This window comes from Antedon bifida, chromosome 10 (genome assembly GCF_963402885.1).
Source record: "Antedon bifida chromosome 10, ecAntBifi1.1, whole genome shotgun sequence".
NCBI classification, from domain to species: domain Eukaryota; kingdom Metazoa; phylum Echinodermata; class Crinoidea; order Comatulida; family Antedonidae; genus Antedon; species Antedon bifida.
Window position 1 is genome coordinate 20,709,233 of NC_136235.1, and position 24,744 is coordinate 20,733,976.

The 24,744-nt window shown below is 31.9% G+C and overlaps 1 protein-coding gene across 4 annotated transcripts; it reads right to left on the bottom strand.

Moving 5' to 3' along the window:
* Positions 1 to 451: 451 nt before the first annotated feature.
* LOC144854774 (uncharacterized) lies at positions 452 to 24,719 on the bottom strand. Of its 4 annotated transcripts, XM_078712750.1 has the most exons (13): positions 24,377 to 24,719; positions 20,073 to 20,234; positions 15,349 to 15,564; positions 14,643 to 14,726; positions 8,641 to 8,958; positions 7,953 to 8,016; positions 7,502 to 7,635; positions 6,458 to 6,617; positions 6,185 to 6,240; positions 5,879 to 5,943; positions 5,332 to 5,469; positions 3,591 to 3,667; positions 452 to 3,154 (listed from the first exon to the last, which is right to left on the bottom strand). In XM_078712750.1, exons 2-13 carry the CDS (start codon positions 20,158 to 20,160, stop codon positions 3,139 to 3,141), a joined length of 1,416 nt encoding a protein of 471 aa, XP_078568876.1. In that variant the 5' UTR covers positions 20,161 to 20,234; positions 24,377 to 24,719; the 3' UTR covers positions 452 to 3,138. The 4 variants fall into 4 exon arrangements, with proteins under 4 accessions (XP_078568876.1, XP_078568878.1, XP_078568875.1 ...); XM_078712752.1 differs by lacking the exon at positions 20,073 to 20,234; XM_078712749.1 differs by lacking the exons at positions 20,073 to 20,234; positions 24,377 to 24,719 and adding an exon at positions 22,434 to 22,676.
* Positions 24,720 to 24,744: the final 25 nt, after the last annotated feature.

Consider the following 24,744-nt stretch of genomic DNA (forward strand, 5'->3'; position numbering starts at 1 on the left):
TTTCGAAAAAATTCCTGTACTATAGTACAGGGAAATTTTCGAAAATGACAAAAAATTCACATTTTTCTTTTTTGAAATAACTAGTTACTATGGCCCTATAAGATGATGATAACACAATATATGCGCATATATGGCAATATTATCGCATAATTATTGACCAAAAAAATGACAAAATTTTCACATTTTTATTTTTTGACATAACTAGTTACTATGGCCCTATAAGATGATGATAACACAATATATGCGCATATATGGCAATATTATCGCATAATTATTGAATTTAAAAAAGTGAAAATTTTGACCAATATTATCGCATAATTGTTCACCTTTTTTTTTTTACATAACTAGTTACTATGGCCCTATAAGATGCTCTTACAACAGAATGAAACAAAAATTGTTAAGACCAGGATTATTTAATCATCATAATATACAAAGAGAAATAAGTACTACCTTATCGCAAACAACAAAAATATGCCTTTTATTTCACTTGTTATCTTTGGAGCAATTAGTTCAAGATATATCAAAATGTGTACACATCTAGTGTAATAAAATATTGTCCACATACAACTGCACACGTGTAAACACAAACAAATGCAAATACACAACGTAAGAAGTTTCAATTATAACCGCACAAATAAATTGAAAATTAAAGATTAATAAACTAAAAATAAGAATATTTAGTGTTATTATACAGAGTATGTTAATTGTAAAGCTTGGTTCTCATTAGGACACAACGCAAGGATGTAAGCACCACGCAAGTAATTTGACCAATCACAAGCGATAGATTATCCAAAGTGTCGCTTGTCATTGGTCAACTCACTTCCACTGCGATCACTTCCTTGCAGTAAGCAAGCTCTATGGAAAGTACTAACACGGTGGACACCGCAACCAGTGCAAATAGTATTCTTGATAATGTATTAAGAATCTAGATTTATATATTTTAATAACATGTAACCTAATTTATTTAAGTAGATAACAATAGTATTAATGATAAAAGCAACAAAATGTAATCGAATATCAAATCAATTAGGAAATTAATAAAATAAAATTTAATTTCAAGCCCACTTGAGCAAGAACATAAAAACATACAATTTGTGTAAATGCAGTAATAGAAGTAAAAAATAAAATAATGTAAATACAGTAATAATAAAACTATTGTTGACCATTGACCAGAAAAGTGACAATGAAATAAAAACAATAATTATCACTAACAACAACAAAAAAAAGCATGTACAAAAAAACCCAAAGAAATAAAGTACAGTGTAAAAACTTGATCAAATTATTTATTACACAACAATCTATAAGATTGGCATATGTACGTCAACCCAAACATGTTGTAGGTCAAAGGTTACACTTGGAATATAAGGAAACACATTAATAATCACTACACATATAAAACACAATTAGCAATGATCTGTACACGCTGATAAAATTACAGTATAAAAGTTCAACTAAGTTGGCCAATAACAAGAATATTTGATAATTATATATATATATTTATTTATAATAAAACTTAGCCAATTATTCCATTCAAATAACTACTCCTAAATTACAATTGTATCTGTACAAAGACCATTATTAAATCAACCAGTCAGCATTCACCCATTATTATTGTTCCTCAATACCAATTTTAATTCACTGTTTCATGCCCCAATTCATTAGTAGAATATGAATGTACAGTCAAATCAGACACCACTGCACCAAATCTCAAAATTTCCCTAAAGCTCTGTCTACACTATCACACTTTATGTGATGTGCCCATACATGGACATGTCATATCACTACCATATTTGGGCACATTAAACTTTTTTGTCAAACTAGTTTAATAGTGTAGACAGAGCTTAACAGCCAACTCACATAATTTCATGATTTGAAACCTTTTAACAACATTATGTTTTAAACATTATTGTGACCTTGCATAAGACATTTCTTCCACCGCAGGAGATCATGCCAAACAACTGAGTACATACAACCCATTCACCATAATTTGGCGCTCTTTTAAATACCAAATGAGTTTTATTGTTATTTAAAATATTCATAACAATGTGTCGGTAGAGTTAAGTTAGCAAGGTAGCACTGGTAGTAAATATTAAAGTCTAGGGTCAAATATGAAGTGCCACCAGTGACAAACAAGTCAGCAATGTGTGCTGGTTTACTGGTTGTTAAAGTATATATGAAGCGCCATTTGGGACAAAAACAAGTCTTAAACAAAATGGTGACAAATTTAGGCTCCCCGTACAGATTGCAAAAATGACTATACACTGATCAGAGACTGGTGGAATAGCTTTTTGTACAGTAAAGGACAATGAAAACGCAAACAATACTATTATGCTATATCAAGCTAAAAAATATAAAGCATTCGTTTTCCCCCATAAAGTCAAAATATACAAACAAACTGCATTTCAAGTCAGTAAGAGTCTTAAAACTTAACACTAAGCAAATTTGGTGACAATGTACAGTAACAATCTTAAAGCCTTAAGGTAAATGTTCATGTAGTGATAGACTAAAAAAAATGTCCAGAAAAGTAATTCTAACATTTTCTTTATGTAGTGTAAAGTGTAAAAATCAACCAATCAAATTTGTGAACACCGATTTAAATTTTTCAGTTATATTAATGAACATAACATGATGAATATATTATTGAAAATATTATAATTATCTTTTTAACATTGCATGGCTCACATATTAATTTCTTTTTGTTCTGCTAATCATAACTATGTTAAATAACGTTTCCAATAGTGAATTTGGCATCTAATAACTAATTAAAATAATGGATACAGCCTTTCAATGGTATTTTATTGTATTCATAAACCCATAGAGATATCATAGTAAACTATAATATCTCTACGGTAAACCTAACCCCACAACCCCAATTAATTTCATTTTATCCGAATAAAAAATTACTGCTGTACAAATTCAACTGGAATATTAATAAAACTATATGCACATTAAATAAAACTCACAAACACACACTTCTCGCTTTTCTCTCTCCACAGTTTAGCTGTCCAAACACTCGAGGGCGCTGTCAGCCATGGAAGCAAAATATTATACAGTGGTAGAATTCTTGATTTCGATCACTGTGCAATGCTTGACAATCAACATTGTAAATGTCTTTTTTTTTTTTTTGTTAGTGAGAAATCAAGGCCGATGGAATCTAAAAAACAAAAATAAATTATATTTAATACAGCAATTTAAAACCATATTGATATCAGTAGGATGGCAAATATCACCCTGCTTTTCAGTACATGATTTATTGTATTTGAGAGATACTAAACTGCTTCTTGTAATATGGTAGGCAGTTACTAAAATGCTTGTGACTTGACAAAGCATGAATACAAAACTCAAGCACGTATGACAGTGACATAGAACCACTGTCAAGCATGTGATAGCAAACCAAAACCATCTAAAGCTCTGTCTACACTATCAAACTAGTTTGACAAAAAAAGTGTGATGACATCATCATATCCATATATGGGCACAGCACATTTTTTGGCACATAATGTTTGATAGTGTAGACAGAGCTTTACTCTTTGGATACTAGCTTAAACTAGACTAGGCATTACTAAAGTAAATTTGAATGATTTACATACCTTGTGAATTTGCGGCTTTCTGCATGGACCGCCATTTCTTCACTTTTAAAGTCATTCAATTCTTTTCTAATCATTGCCTGAAGCAGAAAAAATGGATTATTAGGCTGAATTTAAGAAACTCTGGCCTATTTTGGTTTATCCAGGTAAGTTAGGCACGGAATAGACTATTCCTGGCTGTCATCTCAATTGCTAGAAACGCATTAATTGATTGATCACCTAAAGTTAAACTCCAACCAGATTCTTCACCAGAATAAGATAAGAGAAGAATAAGAAAATGCTCTTCCAATAATTGTGTTTTCCCCCGCCTGCATGAAATAAAACCTGCGATGTCTGCAGCACTGTTGCGTTGTCGGTTCCCACTTTTGATTACGCAATACAGCACTTTGCATCAATATGAATATTGCGGTTATATTAAAATGTGCTAGTTGTAAATGTACCCACCTTATCTTGTGGTGTTAACTTTGTCAAATGTGCTAGTTGTAAATGTACCCACCTTATCTTGTGGTGTTAACTTTGTCAAATGAGCTAGTTGTAAATGTACCCACCTTATCTTGTGGTGTTAACTTAGTCAAATGTGCTAGTTGTAAATGTACCCACCTTATCTTGTGGTGTTAACTTAGTCAAATGAGCTAGTTGTAAATGTACCCACCTTATCTTGTGGTGTTAACTTAGTCAAATGTGCTAGTTGTAAATGTACCAACCTTATCTTGTGGTGTTAACTTAGTCAAATGTGCTAGTTGTAAATGTACCCACCTTATCTTGTGGTGTTAACTTAGTCAAATGTGCTAGTTGTAAATGTACCCACCTTATCTTGTGGTGTTAACTTAGTCAAATGTGCTAGTTGTAAATGTACCCACCTTATCTTGTGGTGTTAACTTAGTCAAATGTGCTAGTTGTAAATGTACCCACCTTATCTTGTGGTGTTAACTTAGTCAAATGTGCTAGTTGTAAATGTACCCACCTTATCTTGTGGTGTTAACTTAGTCAAATGTGCTAGTTGTAAATGTACCCACCTTATCTTGTGGTGTTAACTTTGTCAAATGTGCTAGTTGTAAATGTACCCACCTTATCTTGTGGTGTTAACTTAGTCAAATGTGCTAGTTGTAAATGTACCCACCTTATCTTGTGGTGTTAACTTAGTCAAATGTGCTAGTTGTAAATGTACCCACCTTATCTTGTGGTGTTAACTTAGTCAAATGTGCTAGTTGTAAATGTACCCACCTTATCTTGTGGTGTTAACTTAGTCAAATGTGCTAGTTGTAAATGTACCCACCTTATCTTGTGGTGTTAACTTAGTCAAATGAGCTAGTTGTAAATGTACCCACCTTATCTTGTGGTGTTAACTTTGTCAAATGAGCTAGTTGTAAATGTACCCACCTTATCTTGTGGTGTTAACTTAGTCAAATGTGCTAGTTGTAAATGTACCCACCTTATCTTGTGGTGTTAACTTAGTCAAATGTGCTAGTTGTAAATGTACCCACCTTATCTTGTGGTGTTAACTTAGTCAAATGAGCTAGTTGTAAATGTACCCACCTTATCTTGTGGTGTTAACTTAGTCAAATGAGCTAGTTGTAAATGTACCCACCTTATCTTGTGGTGTTAACTTAGTCAAATGTGCTAGTTGTAAATGTACCCACCTTATCTTGTGGTGTTAACTTAGTCAAATGTGCTAGTTGTAAATGTACCCACCTTATCTTGTGGTGTTAACTTAGTCAAATGAGCTAGTTGTAAATGTACCCACCTTATCTTGTGGTGTTAACTTAGTCCATGGTTTATCTGCTCGTCTATCATACTCCGCAGCATCAACTACCTCTACATACTCGTTGAAACCAATGATGTTTCGTCTCCGTAATTCCTCTACTGTTGGCCTAAAGCTCAACTAAAATATGTAATTCAGTAAAAAATCACTAAAATCTATCTACCCAAGAAAAAATAATTCTGAAAAAATTTTTTGGTGAATATTCCATTTTAATGTAACATAATAGTCTGATTTATATAATCTTCATTCTTCATGTTTTTGGGGGACAATACATCTTTAAATGGAACAAAATGGTATTAAATTCATTCAATATTATATATTAGTAAGATGATACTGTAGATTCAAGATAAAAACAAAAATATATATAATTTGAAATTTGTCTTCCTCAAGGCAACAAACAGCATAAAAATATTTTAGAATAAGTTAAAAGGATTATATAAAAAAATATAAATAATTTATAGTGTATTCTATTTAAAGAACAATACATGTTTAAATAATTTCAAAAATAAAAAGAAATGTCATACGTTACCTTTCTAACAAGTTTTGTCTTTGTTTCTTCCTTTTCCTTTTGTTTCTCTTCATCACTTTTCGGTACTAAAAAAATAAATTTAATATTAGTTACTCAATAACTAGCTAGGCGCTGACAATTTACGAGTACGAACCAGTCATCTGCACTGCTGCCCAATTAACAAAATTACAAAACAAACACACACCACTTGTTTATCTTGTCATTTATGGTACACAACTGTTTTGCTAGGCCTAGCATAGTCGGTGATTTGACCAAAAACGGAAATGGTTCCCGACTTGTGCGTTATTTGTTGTGTTTCATGCTTACCTCTATAAATGTTCCTTTCTTGTAGCTCCTCCTTTGAAGGTCGCTGGCTCAATCGTCTATGAAAGTAAAACAACTCATTTAATTTTAAAAATACATGGCTGTATTTCATGAGATTAAAAGCAAACATGAATTTCAAGACCTTACTGATTCTTTGGGTTTTTATTGATGTTTATGCATCACATTTTTTTAATCCATTGTTAAATTACAACTGCATTTACAGTACAGTAAGTACTAATTTTTACTACAATGAAGTCAAAAAAACATAAAAGCTACCTGACCAGGCTTGTACCAACAATTTCCCTTCTTGCTTTGAAGTCAGTATCGTAGGAAGAATTTTGAATAATATTTCTGTCAACAAGTGAAGTCTTCTCTGGTCGGTTACTCAATTTAAAGGCTAAACTATCATTGCGTTTCACCTTTGCAGCAAAGCTTTCTGTAATAATGATAAAATATGTATTAGGAAGTGGTGCTAGTGGTTGACCTGTTAGCAGGGTCAGTGGTTCAAATCCTGTTGTAGTTCCAGGCCAATAACCAATGCAGCACTACTACATACAGTCTTGTTCTGTAATTGGTGACTCATGTATTTTTGCTGTTGGATGGTGGGAAAATTAAATGTTCAAAATAAATACATTTTGGATACTAATAATTACAACAGTTATCTATACTACAAAATAGTGAGTTGTTTTAATTGCAAAATCTGTGGGGAACAATGCAATAATCAGAATATATTTGCTCTAAATTCATTACAAATTACTTCTTAAAAGTTGGTTGCATAAATTGATGATACCAACTCAATAATACAACTACTAATTAGATACAAAAAGCTAGATCCATAGTCAACCAATTAGGTGATGACAATCACTAATGGCAAAATAAAAGCTGATTTTAATTATCATTATTATAACTTCACTTCAGAAATCAATTAAGAATAATGACTATTTTTTTTCTAATTGTCCGCCGACTAAGGAGGGTCACATGATACTGTGTTATGTGTTTCAAATGTTAAAGCGTTTTTTTTTGGTTATATAAAGTTTGATAGTGTAGACAGAGCTTTACATGATCAAGAGCAAAGTGATACCAAATCTCTTTCTCTCTATCAAACTCTATGTGACAAAAAAATGTGATGTGTCCATATATGGAAACGTTGATGTCATATCACTACCATATCTGGGCATATCACCACCATATTTGGGCACATCACACTTTTTTTTTTCAAACTAGTTTGATAGTGTAGACAGAGCTTAACCGGGTATGGGACGAATCTATAATGACTATGTAACTGATTTTAAGTGTAATTTTACTTTGAGCAGCACTTACTATTGTAACTTGCATCATCATCAGAATCATCAGAATCATCGTCATCATTCCTGTTATTCTCATAATCACTGAGGTCACTATCATTATTGTGTATGTCTCCATTACACTGTGCACTTTGTGTAATTACGGTATCTCTACAAAAGATGAACAATAAAAATTAAGTCTAAATATTAAATGATTGATTAATAATATATATATTATTTGTATGCAAGATGTTGTAGTCATTATTCGGGTAGGAGGCACCGGAGTCCGTGTTGAACAAGACCCCACTGGTGTTAGCCTAGTAAGAGGGTTTGAGACAACATGTTTATCAACCTTAGATACCATCTTCTAACATTCATAAAAATGCTTGTTACAGTTCATGCTAGGGCATTGACATCTGGGTCATAATAATGTCAATAAACAACTGTGGAATCAGAAATACACTTATTTTATACAGGTATGCACTCACCCACTAAATCCTATGCCCCTATTTGGTGTTTCCATGTTGAAGGACAGATTGCCATTGTTAAATGCTATAATACAAACACAAGCAATTTAACAACATTGTAAAAGAAATAAGATAACAATAAGAAACCGATGTTAATATCTATTAATCTAATATTAGGTAAGTTAGTAAGATGTTAATAATGTAAGTAAAACAATCATTCCAGTTTGGTCTACTTAGAACATGCAAACAATGCTATCAAAGGGCAATCAATATTATTGTATCTTTCAAGCTCATTTGGCGTTATTTTTTTTATCAGTTTTTGCTCTTATTATTAGTAACCAAATGATTTTATTCACAAGATTCAGAAACAAGATGGCTCATCACTCACTGGATCTGTCATCTACACATTGTCTGTGAATCAGCTGTTCCTGCTAGTCCAACAAACAAAAGAATACAACAAAATTGGCTAATACATAAAAAGATAGACCTCACTATCTATGTATTACTATAAGTAATAATCAGTCTTGAAGCGTGGTATTTCAGAACCTGGTCATCAATCCACTGAAGCATGTAGTAGAAAGTAGTATCCAATAAATACTGTATCAGGTTTGGCATATCTGACTGCCAAACTTCACCTGAGTTCTAAAATATTAATTCCATATCTAAATGTTAATAATTAGTAATGTTAGAAAGTTAGTTCATGCCATACCTTTACCCGTCTTGGGCGGAAGAGGAGGCGAGTCAGTTTTCTTATTCAGTTTAGGCGGTAACGCCGGTGACGATTTTAACCCACCTTTCTTTGGAGGTAGAACAGGTAACGCTGCGTTTTCATCTGTACCCTTTTTCTCTGGTAGTGGGGGAGGGGAGCTCTGCTTCACCCCTTTGAATGATGGATCTAGAGGGGGTTTTGCTGGAGGGTCAGACTGTGTGTCGTCTCCTTCGACTTGATCAAGTTTATCTTTATCTGACAAGTGATTGATTTCTACTTGTGTTGTTCCAGCTTGTGTACCATCTCCTCCGGCCCCACCTGCCAAAAATATAGAAAGAAAAATGTTTAAAAAGAGTTTATTTATGTTGAAATATCTTATTTTCATTAAATCTATTACAAATATTTTTGAGGGAGTAGGGCTGGACATTGGTCGATGTCTGTTTTTGGTCGACGTTTGTTTTCAGTCGTCGCAAATTCAATAGCTCCCTAAACAAAAATGATAATAATACTTTGGGTAAATTAAATATATCCAGAGGAATCAAATTCATATATAATCTATCGCATCAATCAATGAAAAATGAATACTCGGAATGTACAACGAACACAACATGTTCTTTTCTGCAATCAACTGTAAATGTTCTGTAAACCTAATAAAAACTACCATGTAGGTATATCAAACAAACTATGTTTGTTTTATCTGTTTCTAAAACACTACTCATCAAAACTGCATTGGCTATGGGTCAGAAACATATACTATAATAATACAGTAATAATTGAATGGTACTGCACTTTTGTATCAGTGTGAAGGTGCGACCAAAAACATACATAAAAGTTAACACAATATCAAATCATATCACAGAATATTAAAAGAATACTTATTACTACTGTACAATATTTATCAGATTAAGTAATTAAGTCTAGATACTGTACAATCTACTGTACATGCCACAGCTTCCAAATTGATGACCAATATAACTATTGAGATAGGTAAGCCAGCATACCATACTCAAGATATACAACTTAAAGATTGAATGGAATGTTTGTCTCTAAAAATAGTAAATACACTGGTTGGCAAACAATACTTCACAGCATTGGCTTTACCACATAGGAGAAAGTATACACATTCACCAGATAGAAATCATAGGCTATGTTTCCGCAGTCATAACAACATTTTATCAATTATTTTTTTAACCAATCAGAAAATTATTAAAAAAATAAGTGCCCAACGATTGGTCAATGTTTAAAAATTATTGCATTTATCCGAATGAGATATTTATCGGTTAATTTTTGTCCCGTGGAATTGGTTAAACCCTGTTTCCACATAAACTTTATCGGTTAATTATTGGTTAATTTTTGGCTGTGGAAACATGGCCATATAAAGTAGAAAACCTATTTAAGGAGACATCTTTGGTCCAACAAAGTGTCCCCTTAATAAGGATGTCCACTAAATAGTGGTTGGCAATATAATTATATGTACCCTTTGTTCATCTCACAGGAATAGGTGTCCCCTGAATAGGGATTGTCTCACCCAGCCCAAGTTTAATTTAACGCCTTCTACTACTGGCCTACTGTAATTCTACCCTAAGATACCCATAGATACCTAAAAGTAACTGTTTTATGATCATATTACCCCTACACACCCTTAAATTATTGACACCCACCACCCTACTGTACATTCTTCTCTAGCTACTGTACAATCATGTATGATATGTGAATTATAGCACTTGCTTTGTTATGACAAAAACATGTAATAATACAGTACAGTTTAATATTACTGGTTCATTCCACTTCATAAAATAAAAAAATAAACCGGTTTGTTTATCTTACACTTTATAGGAAATAACCGTTCATAACAAATTCATTCATAGAATTCAAAATATAGAATTTCTTTAAAACCCAACCTATTATATACTACTAATCAAAAACGAAAATGAATTTAAATTGTAATTAATAAGGAAGATTTTCTATATACTTAAATTATATACACATATTGTACTGTGAAATTACTTTGCAAAAAAGATCAACAAGATACATTGAAGTTTGAATAACAATTGGAAGAGAATGGAAGCCTACACTAACAATTTGTTACTGTACCTTAATGCATGGAGTTAATAATAATAAGATTACTAATGTCTAATTATAGTTAACAGTATGTTAATAATAAATCAAATATATCTCCTAATTTAATTAGGGGCAAAAAAGTATATTGTACTTTTAAGTAGATGAAAATAAATGAGTGTTACAGCCACAAATGTACAGTCATACAGTAGTACTGTACTTGTTCTAAGTGGAAGCAAAAAATGACCATGGTCAAGATAACTGATGAATTATGATGCAAAAATTTTAATAATTACAGTACTATAAAATGACAAAACACTTCAAGGAAACATGTATGCAGTTCACACTACTCTATTATGTTTTATCATCAACATAATAGAGGAATATATAGACCTACTGTAGCATGATATATTGAACCAAATTCTAGTGAAAGTTTATTTTACATCCACCACACACACCCACGGTAATGCCTTTAATTGAGCATGTAATATGGCGTAAACCATAGCAATTAAAGGTTCTGCTTTGCTGATAAATTAAGCCATCATTAGCATATCTGCCAACCCAACTGATATAGATAGTAGAGTAGGGATTTCTCCCCTATAGCCTACCTATCATCATACTGTACCCACTATTAAAATTGTAAATCTAATTTAATAATATACAGTATATAATGGTTCAACCAAATTTGAAAAATCTTAGTAAGTGTACTACCTTCCATATGAACTTTGAAATGTGTGTAAAAAATGCAGTTCTGTAATTGTCCATGTCCAGAGTTATCATTAAAATCTATATTGGTCTAACATTATATAGGCTGCGCTGTATGCAGTAAGTGCACGGTGACTGTGTGCATACAATCACCATAATTCAATTAATATTACTTATATTAATTTGTAGGCCAACAGTACTGTTTGTCACTGTACCTTTAGGAGGGAAACAGCAAATCAAGTTTTAAACTAACTTTACAGTTACACCTTACCTCCTTGTCTTTTACGAAACAACCAAAACATTTCCAAAATAGTGGAGTACCATACAGTTAGTAATATAAGAGGAAGGATTATTTCTTGCTTCTTCTCTTCCTTGATGCTGTGTGCAATGTGATGCTAGTCAACAGCACACTACAGCAGTTAATGCATGACAGTGGTAGGTCTTATTTCATAATATATCGTGATTGATCTTTTTTATAGACAGCCAGCCTACATTACCTTTACACTAACTAACAACAGTAGGTCACTAGTACAAACGTTGATCAAATGCCAATTTGCTATATTAAATATTCATCAGAATATTCTACTAACCTATAATAGGTAATGACAATATTTATCAAATAGAAATAATATAAAATAAGAATAATACAAGTCATTTTAACTTTAAAAAATCACATTTCTTGCCATTTTAATTTACTGTTGTTAAGCGGTTTTGGCTCTTTAGCATAATGTACTAATGTATACAGTAAGCCTGAATAAATTATTAAAAAGTTCTTAATTTAAATATAATTTTATATTAATATTGCTTTTTAGGTTATCAAATTAAAGGTTTTATATAAAAAAATTGTTAAATGTGTTAATTATTAGGTCTTTTTATGTTTTCGTTTTAATTTGAAATGATACTGCAATGTGTAAATTAGAATGTTTGTGGCAAGTATAAAAAAAATGACAATGTACAGTCTCTTTAAATTTGACACGGTTACAAATACGGTCAAAAGAGGGCAGTAAACAGGGAGAGGTAAAGGCAGATGATGACTCAATTAGTAGGAAGAGATATGGACATTAAACGACGAATAAAAACATTTTAAATATAAGAATAGAAATAACATAAACTACAGTAGAAATGACATACTATGTTTTAGATACAACAATGTGAAATTATACATACCATACTCAAATTAGAATATGATTTTGACAATATTTTGTAACTTTTTCAACTAAAATGCATGCGAATTGTGTTCATATTTGTGATTTAAAGTTAAAATGTTTTTTTTTTTTAAATTACTTGCAAAGGCTGGAAAATCATAATTCAAGAGAGGAATAAATAATAAAATAATTTATTGTTTGAAGGTTCGCATGGCGAAATCAAATGTTGAAATAAAGTTCACGGTACACTACGTGTATTAGTTCTGAAAAGAACTGTTGAGTTTCTCGACGTTTCGATCAATATGCTTTGATCGTCCTCAGGAGTGAGAATTTCAACAATAAAATAATGGTTATGAAAAGATGAATGATAACAGTTAACTATGACTAACCCATGAACAATAGTAGAAAACAGAAAAACAAAACAAGAACTAGAAATAGGAAATGTTTACACAAACACAATCAAATCATTTTGCCCAATAAATAGGATGCTAATTTATTTAGAAAGCCTGAAAATAACATTACAAATGGATTTAATTAAAGTTCATTTTTGTTGACACTATTATTACTGTAGATGTAGTGTAACACTATAATCAAACCCTTTGTAGCAGAGGACATGAGTGCATTATATTTATGTAAACATGTGTATTGATTTCATAGCAAATGAATTATATATACATAGGCCTACTGTAATCATACCAAAATTAAATTATTTAATCAAGCTAACCCAGATGACTACCTGGTTTATAAGCTCCTTTATTGATGTTGCGGCAAAATCCGGGTCTATCTCACAAAGAGGATTAACAAACTATACATTATACTACTACTATACTACTATACATTAAGTACATTTGCATACTAAATTAACAGTTTTTCTTCCTTCGTATTACAGTAGCATGGATTGCACTCTAACAGTAATCAACGATTTCTTTAGATCAACATTGAAATTTGTCTTTTGCCTTAAATCAGAAAATCAATCAAGTGTAATTGAGCACTACAAGATTCAAGCGTGATAATCATCAGCCGAGATGAGTAGTAGTATATAGGCAGAGTTCCCATGATAAACCAGCATCATTTTTTTCCAAAACTGTAAATAAAACTACAGTTTACACCTAACCTGTGCGGACACCTCCCATCATAACTGATACTATTTATTAAAAACATGCATTGTTCCCTGTAGATTTGGTGACATAATGATTTTTACTGAGTTTAATAGTCAGAGAAAATGTTCATGTTATTAAAATCAGATCATTAATTGTTTGTCCAAGTTCTAAAAAGCCAGGACTGTTTAAATCACATTGATTGGTCATAAAATTGATCAAGGGCTTCTCTCGTCCAATGCCCACCTTGACCAAAGCAAAGGCATGGGCCAACACGTCTGAGACAGATACTAGATGTAATCATTATTATTGTTATTACTCATAGTCATGCATTTGTCAACAAATGCTATTGGTTAGAATTCAATAACATAATCACATTTATTTGTATGTACTCTGATGCATGTATTATAAACTAAATGGTGGTTTTACTGTTTATTCAATGTTGTAATGAGATAACATAGGTGAGGATTAGTGGATTAACCAGACTGAATGGGATTAGTCATGGATATTAAGCCACAAGGATCATCATACAGTACATTGAACCAAGTTCCTGTTCAGGAAATGTGACAAACACGATATTTGGCTTCTGAAATGCTGTATGGGATTGAAGGATGTGGAAACATACATGGCTGTTTATTGAAATATATAAAGCTCAAAATACAGAATGTATACATTTAAAGATTAAAAACAAAGGTTATATAACAAAAAAGGGAGTTGACGATTGTATCATAAAATACATTTAATTACTACAAATAATTTAGGCAAATAAACAAGGTAGGCATGAATGTTCCAAACCCGAAATTCTTAGACTTTGGGCTAGCTTTCTGGACTAACTTTGGGCTAGCTTGCTGGACTAACTTTGGGCTAGCTTGCTGGACTAACTTTGGGCTAGCTTGCTGGACTAACTTTGGGCTAGCTTGCTGGACTAACTTCTGGATAGTTTGTGGTAATTATGCTTTATGTAGACAACACTTTGAATTGAAATGTGTACCTTTACCTTCTGTTTGAGTCTTGTCATCTCCCTTGTCCTCTTTTCCTTCTGTCTGTTGCCCTTTTACTTCTGGTAATAATTTGTTTTTTTCTGGAAAGGAAAATATAGAATAGAATAGACCAAATTATTAAATAGTAGTGAAATAGTAATACAGTTATTCAATGCAAGTTTGTAGCATTTAATTATAACATATGTGAGGATGAGCCCATAACTTGTCAACAATTGCGACTTAAAAAGAATTTATTGTTTCATTGCAATATTTTTGTTATTTTGTACACGACTCACAGGTTAGTAATTGACACATGTAAGTTGGTTTACCTAACCACCTAAGTTAGTGATAATTTAACTAAGTCTGAAAAGGCCCTATGGAAACTAAAGTGCAGATCTCTAAAAACTAGTATTGTCATCAAAGCAGTCCATGGAAGTAAATGTCTTGAGAAATTCAAAGTCTGCGCTTGTGAAAGCTGACTGTATAGTAATTAGTAGCAGGTATCCTACACCGGTGTACTAGTTCACACACAGCCACTGTGTCATGGACAGATGAGAGACAGCCTTAAAGTGGCTACACTGACGTGACACTTTGGGAAGAAGCATGTAGTTGAAAAGTGTAACATCTGAGTCCACAGCGCCATAAGCAATGATCCATTTGTTGGAATTTGGCGCTATAAAAAAACTTGAATATTATTATTATTATTTATGTGTGTTTGTTTACCTTCTTTTGCAGCTTTTTCTCCTTCACTTTCTTCTTTTTTACTCTTTTTCTTCTTCTGACTCTTTCTTTTCCTCCATTTCCATGGTTTCAGAATGACAGACCATCGTGATTTCTTCTTAGTTTGAGTCGTCACTGGAGGTGAGCTAGAGGAGGCTGCTTCATACTGTTGCGTGCTAGTTACCTCTCCATCATCCACCATGGTATGAGAACCGTTACCTACAATAAACAAGCTCTCAATACTTAACAAATACACACCAAATTTACACACATTACTGTTATTATTTATTCTTAATATTGGGTAGCCTCTTCAGTCAAAGACTGTTCTCCCAGAGGGCCCAGTGTATAGTACTATGATGAGTTTGATGGCTGTGTGTGAACTAGTACACCAGGGTAACCCCCTACTCATCTCGAAAGATGTACTAGGTTCTTTAAAGTGCACATGAACCAGATGTGTTTACTGGACCTACGGTTTATAGTCCTTATCCGAGAAGACTTGTTCTACCACCAGAACCATGGAGCGAGTGAGGTTCGAACCCTTGCTGATGTGGCTATGTATTTCGGTTCCACTGTCTTAACTGCTCGGCCACTCACTCATGAGTGAGAAAATAGTTTTTGATTTAATCCATAGATCAACAAACAAGTACTGATGTACTCACTATGAGAGCAATTAGCTACCAATAAATATGATCAATTAAAAAATAAATCAATCAAGATATAAATGTACAGGAAACAATTTCAACTTCACAATTCTTAGCAATTGCATCATTGTCAAAATTTTTCTGTAGTTAAATAAAAAGACCATAAAAAAGACAAAAGTACCAAATGTTTAAAGATATGGAAACAAATTAGAACTGTACACATAATACATACACACCCCAACATAGAATGTTAACAACATTTAGTTCAATTTAACAATGTCTATACCATAAATCATTTACAACAACAGACATTATACAACATACAAAACATAAACAAAACTAAAACTAATTTGCATTTTTAAGCAATGATTCTAAGAACTGTGCAGAGAGAGTGGCAGTATGAATGAGTGACACAATGAACAGTGATAATGTCTAGAAAGCAAAGTTATACAAAACAGTACACAATTCGACAAAAATACCTCCACCAAAACCTGTAATAAAACCAGCACACAAACTACAGAATAAACAAAACTATTAATAACAAAATCATCAAAAACATCAAACTATTTAAATGTGTTATTGAACAAAAACTGAAAGTTTTCAAAAATTATTAAATCACAATAGAACAGGTCATATTTCAAGGAAGTAATACAGAAGTAAACAAATTTATCAAACTACTAGTTTGTGAATGTTTGTAACAATTAACGAAAACAAATAAAATATGAATTATACATTAAAACTAATAATAAAATTGTTTTAACAATGACATTGTGACTACATTGTTTATATAATATAGATACAGTAGATCATTTAATGTTCTATACTACAGTATAAGTCAACAATTTCAAAAAGCAATTAACTAACATGGAATAGTATCATTCAATAGTACTTTTACCATACTAATACTAATGAACGGCATGTGAACTTTTGTGTCATGTTGTACATTGCCATCATGAACTGCTAGAATATGATACTTAGGGTGTGTTTCTTGTTAGCCTCAATCTAAAGAACTAAACCTAAACAACTTTTATAAATGTCAAAAAGATACCAACAATAGGATGGTGAAAGGGCTAACAGTTAGTTCAAAAGATACCAACAATAGGATGGTAAAAGGGCTAACACTAACTACTGTAGCTATGTACATGCGAGACAAAATGCAAATAAACTCTATTTTAAATGACGACAATTAAGAATCGCCAACCTTCATGAAAGTATTCAGGAAAAGACAAACAATTAAACAAGGACAATTTTTTACTTCGCCATTTCCTTTCAAATCTAAACTCAGTGTTGTACACTATCCTAATTCTGTACAAAAGAGATTTGGGTGGGTTTACAGTATTCTAGCAAGTTCATAGTACAACACGTTTTGATTTTGGATAAAATATCAGGTTTCAATATAATATATCAGAGCGAATCCAAAAACAATTTGCTTCCGTCATTCAACAGTATGAGTCCGCATAAACCTACTTACATTACAATATGCACTTAATAATGTTTATAACAGAGGTTTAATAAGTAATATACCACCTGACGAGATAATGCACTTTTTGAAAAAAATTATAATGATTTACAGTGAATATTATAGCACACATATGTGTATCCTCATATTGGTTGGTTTTATTCAATTATTTAACGATTGAAGCTTTTTATTTAGTCGAAAATTGTTGTGCAATATGGTAGGCCTGAATATTGCGCTATCTATAATGTAGCAGCTACATTACTTATACTGGGATACTACATAATAAGTGATAAATGCCAAAAGTACCTTGACTAAAATGACAAATGGTACAAGTTCACAGCCTCTTTTATAGTTTTTTTGTTGTTATGCTGATTTTCGAAAGTTAACAGTACTTTTGAAAAGACTAAATAATAATAACATTGGTATGGTATGCCAGCTCAGTTTAATTTCCTTTTAATCTTGCATTGTAATGAGCAAAAACTATACACATTCACTATCATGGTTAAAAGTTGGTTCGCTCAATTACCCTTCTTTTGATTAGTGATGGCATCAGTTGATGTTTACGCTAACAATTTAACGGTTCAATACTAACACCTCTAGAACTACATGATTAAATAGCAAGTGATTGTCTTGATACCTTCAACATCTCCAGATGCTGGCACTGGCCTAGTTTTTGCTGGGCTTCATGTGTACTAATACTAAATAATATTGATATTGTCTGTCTGTATACAGGTCTCTATACAGATAATCCTAAAGAAAAAGTATGTATGTATGTATGGTTGGTACTGTAGTTCAGAATACTCTACTAGCGCTTCATCAACGTTACACATACTGTAGCACGTTCTACTATTTCGTGCTATTTGTTCCTGTCGTGTGCCGGGTGTGTCTTTAAGTGAGCCTGTGTAGTTAGTAGTAAATTGTTCAATTCATCCTGAATTATTTTAGTCCACATTGGTCTTTTAACAGGTCTCTTTACTTTAGTAATGTAATACAGGTATCAAGATTTATATCAGGAAGTTTAAGTCACAGACATACTGTATATTATGTTATCAACTCTACCTTCTTACTACATTGTTTCAATCTTACACCTTTTAAACTAAAATGTGAAACTATACAAAATAACAGGAAGGACATTTGGATACTTAAAAGAGGTCTTCAATTAATAATCAGTATTATTTATAATGTAGAATAAACCACACTTATAGTACAGTACACTTCAAATTCATATCAATCATCACAATGCAATCATGTATTGTAAGAATTGTAAGATTATACCATGAAGATTAATTAACAAACCATAATAAAAGAAATCAAAAATGAATCTTTTTATAATTCTAAGTTGCAACATACATACCTTTTCGTACCTATCAGAACCATGCCTTTTGCAAAATGTGTATAATTTATAATAACTGAACTAAGCTATCACCAATGGAAAGTTGATAACAATCATTATAAAAAGCTAAAGATTTGCTGAACACCAAGAGAATGCCAATTGTTAATGTATGTATGGAAAGAAATCAACTTCCTCATTTCTAAATGTATTGTTACTGTACAATGTTATTCACCTACATAACTACAGTTTGTACTTTATAATCTTTACAATTGAAGTTAAAATAGACTTTGAATTTGCAGTTAACAATAGAATGAGGGTACAAGAAGTTAACTGTACAGTCTGCATATACCTGTATATACAGTACAATATTTTTAAAATGTTTTCCAAGATATACAATGGAAACAGGGTCACATAACAGTTGAATTGTCCAAACGACTACGGTTTTAATTATCTAATTAACAGTTTTAAAATATTTGAAAACCTTATTAGATTCTAGTGCCTTCTAGAAATTTCAAAAACAGTGATGGCAAATCCATGTACTGTCTTTTTAAAGGAATTTGCCTTATTCTGAATGGATTTCCAGGGAAGTTGAAAAATTGTTCATTCTGGTTAGGCAATGTATCTATAATTTGTTCAGTGTCACACTTTACTGTAGGTTTAATTCGGTGATGTATCATCACACAGGAAGCATGTATCAACATAGGCCATGTGATACATGTGACTAAATTCATATTGGACATGCCATGAAGAGATACTGTATACATTATCATAGTGCCTCCTGTGTACACAAACAATGTCATGTTAATAGTCAATCAATTATTATTAACATACAGTATGGGACATACAGTTTATACAGTAACAATATACTGTAGAAAAACTTGTTGAGTATTGGTATGTATTATTATATAGGTATTAATACAAAAACTTGTTTAAACGATAAATTAAACATTACAGTTACAGGTGAAATAAAGCAAAGTCAAGTACCTGTACAGTAGAACAAAACATCACAATTTAGCGCAAAAACAATATTTAGTAAGTATGATTTTAATTTACTGTACCGTAACTGTACGTACCAATACATGTACTGTACTGTACAGTAAGTGTTATTACAGAAATTCCTTATTAAACTTAAGTAAGCTTTGAAATTATAGATAGTGCCAACATACATACACAAATAAAGGGTAGAAAGTAGAATGATTAAGTGAAATGAAAATGAGAAAAAATTGTTAATAACAAAAAGAAGTTGCACCGCAGATTAGGAGAGATTTAGAAGCAAACAAAAATAATAATGTACTTTTCTTTGTAGCATCTTCGTCGACTATCTTCTTGTGTTTTCTCCCTCGCTTTTTGAAAGATAAACGTTCTCTCATTGAACGCATCATTGTGCCAATTTTGAGTAACGTAAATCTCTAAACAAAAATTTGCGAAAAATGAAAGTTGATGGTAGAAATGACTCCTGAAATGAAATTAACGAAAAATAAAAATAATAAAGAAAATTAAATAATAAACTAAAGGCATACAAAATTAGTTAATTTTAACATAAATTAAGAAAAAATACTAATTCAATGAGCAAATACAGTAATAATATTGAAAATTTACATATTACTGTAGGTTGAATGCATTACAAATACTGTATAGTAAAATCATTCAACAATACCATGCTGATGCAGTGAGTGAAAACATAATCACAGTTTAATAATACACTGTACAGTATCAACAGGTACCTGTAAAAGCCACTGTAGACATGAAATACTGTAGACTTATTACAGTAAATACACTGTACAGTATCAACAGGTAAGCTAGACATGTAATATTGTAGACTTATTACAGTAAATACACTGTACAGTATCAACAGGAAAGCTAGACATGTAATATTGTACTGTAGACTTATTACAGTAAATACACTGTACAGTGTCAACAGGTAAGCTAGACATGTAATACTGTACTGTAGACTTATTACAGTAAATACACTGTACAGTATCAACAGGTAAGCTAGACATGTAATACTGTACTGTAGACTTATTACAGTAAATACACTGTACAGTATCAACAGGTAAGCTAGACATGTAATACTGTACTGTAGACTTATTACAGTAAATACACTGTACAGTATCAACAGGTAAGCTAGACATGTACAGTAATACTGTACTGTAGACTTATTACAGTAAATATACTGTACAGTAGCAACATGCTACATAAAACATAATGCAGCAACACGCTTTGGACAGTGCTGAGGACAACTGCTTATTTCCACAATGTACAAAAACAAAACACTGAACACAACAGAACATTCAGTGTTTCTGTTCAATCTGTAAATTAAAGTGTAAAGTTATAATCTTATGATATTAAAGTTACTTATTAAAATGCATTGAGCACACAGTAACTGTAATAGTCCACTTGACTTGTATTGGGAAGAAAATACTGTAATTACAGATACACCAGAATTTTGGTTGGGGGCACTACCACTCCTTTTTACCACATCTTTAACCCCTTTTACCTGTCATGTAGTAGAAATGGCTAAAAATAGCATTCTCAAAATTAAAAAAAATACCTTAATGTGAATCACCACTGTAAAAGTAACTACTTTCCATAGTACTGTACTGTCACAAAATTGCAGTAAGTATTAGATGTTTTATAAACTAAAATAAAACATGGTATATTAACAGCAGGGTTATTTGGCATTTCAGAAAGACATCTAAATAGTGTGTGGGTGGATATAATGTATTTACAGTACTGTACACATAACACATCAGTGCTGTAAAAGTATAATAATACTGTACAACAGAAATCTATAACAATTGAAAAAACAGTTATATTATTATTATAAAACAGTCGAAAAATTCCTGCTTTTTTTTAAATTTTTACTAATATTTTCTCTACCATTTGCACTACTGTACTTTCCCATGAAGTGACAAGAATGTTTGTGGTCTTGCAACATGACACTATTTGCATTGTATGCTGAGCCTATAAATACAATAAAATGATTTTACCATTGGTCTATTTATAGCCTTCCATACTTTTTATTATTGCATGGGGTGGTAATATTTCAACAAGTTGTTGGAATGGCTGTTCCAATGGAATTACTAACACACTATACACTACTGTACCTACACAATAGATGCCCATAGAATGGAATTACTAACACACTATACACTACTGTACCTACACAATAGATGCCCATAGAATGGAATTACTAACACACTATACACTACTGTACCTACACAATAGATGCCCATAGAATGGAATTACTAACACACTATACACTACTGCACCTACACAATAGATGCCCATAGAATAGAATGAAATGTAACTACAGTATATCCACGTGTGTACAGTGCTGTACACTTAAATATAGGACATTTTTCAACAATATATTTGGTTCCTACCAATCAAATTTTACTTGCCAGGGTAACCAACTACACTTTATAGTCACTCCTTACTGTAAGGTAGACATCACCAGGTTTGACAGTTAATAGAAAATTATGTCAGTTACCAGGATTAAAATGTTAGGATTAAAAAAAGGTGACAGTCTACCAAACACAATCCCAAGTTACTGTACTCAGTCAATGGAGGTCGAAAATTAAGTTCAAAACCCCTGTAGGCTGTGATTACTAATTGGATTAAACACAATGTTTACACCAACTTTAATACTTACCTACTGAATTGGTGGTAGTATTGACATATTTCACGTTATTCCCACTTTTTGACTTTTTACGCTTCTTGTGTAAAGACCCAGTGATAGAATATTTATCACGCATATCAACAATTTACTAGCACACTTTGAGGAAAAAAGGTATGATGATACAGCCTTGTTTAACAATTGAGTTGTTATGATCTGTGCGACAATTTGACATATTTTATAACCCAAGAGGATCTATGTAATTTCCTATAGTTTTTGAATGACTGTAGTCATAACCGCTAGTTGACTGCTATTGTTGCAATACAGGAAAAGAAACTAAATACATTATGATATTCCAAAAGGTAATTCTAACAATAACATGTTTATTTTATTTATTATACTGATGATAACTAAGTTTTCTAAAGGTCACAGAGAATTATTAATTAAAATTGTTTGTACGTACTGTATTCAATTTAAATTCACTTAATTATTAATTTAATTGAATGTAAGTTCATTGTTAAAATAATAATATAATCATTTTTGTACAGTACAATGTTTGGCAGTCAAATCATTTTTTAAATATTTATAAATGAATGTTCAGTATTTTTTATTTATTTCCAATTTTTAATTGATAAAAATGTGCCACTGCCAAAATATTGTAATTAATACTGTGTACGCTTGTTAAATTCTTTTAAAACACTTGACAATATTATGCACATTTTTTAATACCTTACAGTATTCATTACCTTTTCTAAGTACCTAAATGTATAATTCTAATTGCCATTGTGTTTAACCAGGTAACCAACATGTTAAATCCCATTGAACACTATCCTGTCAACAGGCCTTGGGCTATCAATCACAGCAAAATTGTTGATAATGGACTAATTTTTATGTATTTTTAGTTTTTTAATAACTTTTTACTAATCTGATCATAGATTCAAGGCAATGTCAACTACACAGTACAGTAGGCTAGTTTTCGTTTTTTAAACACATTATAAAATATAAATAAATAAAATTTGGTTAATAATTTCCACTTTCTTTCAGAAGGTTAATGTTTGAAAACACATTTTGCAAAGTACAAATATAAAAAGTTAGGGTAAGGATAGAAAGAATCAAGCAGAACATGTATAATTTCTGCTCAGAACAGTATAATTTCTGCTCAGAACTGTAACATGCATGGGTCATACTAATCTACAGGTATGCCCGGCAGGGCCTGGTATTGCTTGGTGGGGCCCGGTAAGGTTATATGATAGATAATACTGTACTACATGCTAACATGCTGCTTGTTTTGATCCTTAAGAATCGTTAAGCAGTAACCGAAAGAAGAAGAACATTAATGTTATTTTGATATTTAATTGCATGTATTGTAAGTTTATACAATTTTAAAATGAAAAACTGTCAAATATTGATTAGGTTTTATATTGACGCTGAAGACCGCCCTCTGTGATAAGTAATGTTTTGTGGCATTTAACATGTTGGATGAAAAAAGAAAAGTAACAATTTATTTTAACTGATTTTAACTTGTTTCTGGAAAGAAAAATATATTTAAAGTTAAATTTGCCACTAGAGCATTAATATTAATAAACATATAGGCCTACTTGATATAATTTTATATCGTCCGTCCCAGCCCCAGCCCAGGCTAGGCATCGGCTAATAATAATAAGCTGACACTGACAGTGATGATGACAGGCTATTCGCAAAAAAAAGCTAGGAGTAGGCCTATTTATTATATTATTACAGTAGCCTACTACTTACTTCGGTAGGCTAGGCGGACAATATAATATATATAGGCCTAGGTAGTAGGTGAACAAAATAAAATTGATTACAATTTCATCAAAATAAACATAACATTCATAAACAATCAATAACAAAACAGATAAAAAATAGGATAAAAAGGAATAATACACTTAAATACTACAAACAAAGTCAAGCATAGGCTATGCCAAATCTATCAAGTATATTATTACGATTTTTATTACCTCACACACCCCTTTTCCTTGGATTGGACGATCTCTGGGTTTAGTGTGGGTCGGTGGCGGTGGCCTTTTCGTGCCTCTCTCTAAAATTCACGTAGTAAGCCAGCAGGCTAGCTGGGCTAGAGAGGAGTCGAACAACACGCTATAATTCCTCATAAACCACCTGATTCCATTCGTGTATCAAATCAACATATTCAATTGAACTTTAATAATGATAGTAAAACAATCAATTCGATACACTATTGTTTTAAAAAAGATCCTGCTTTTGTAGTGACAATCGAAAAATTGTTTAAAAATACGGTGCTTTTACGATAAGATCCCTGGGCGAGTCGAATACAAGTTTGACCTTGGGCGAAAAAAATGATTGGATA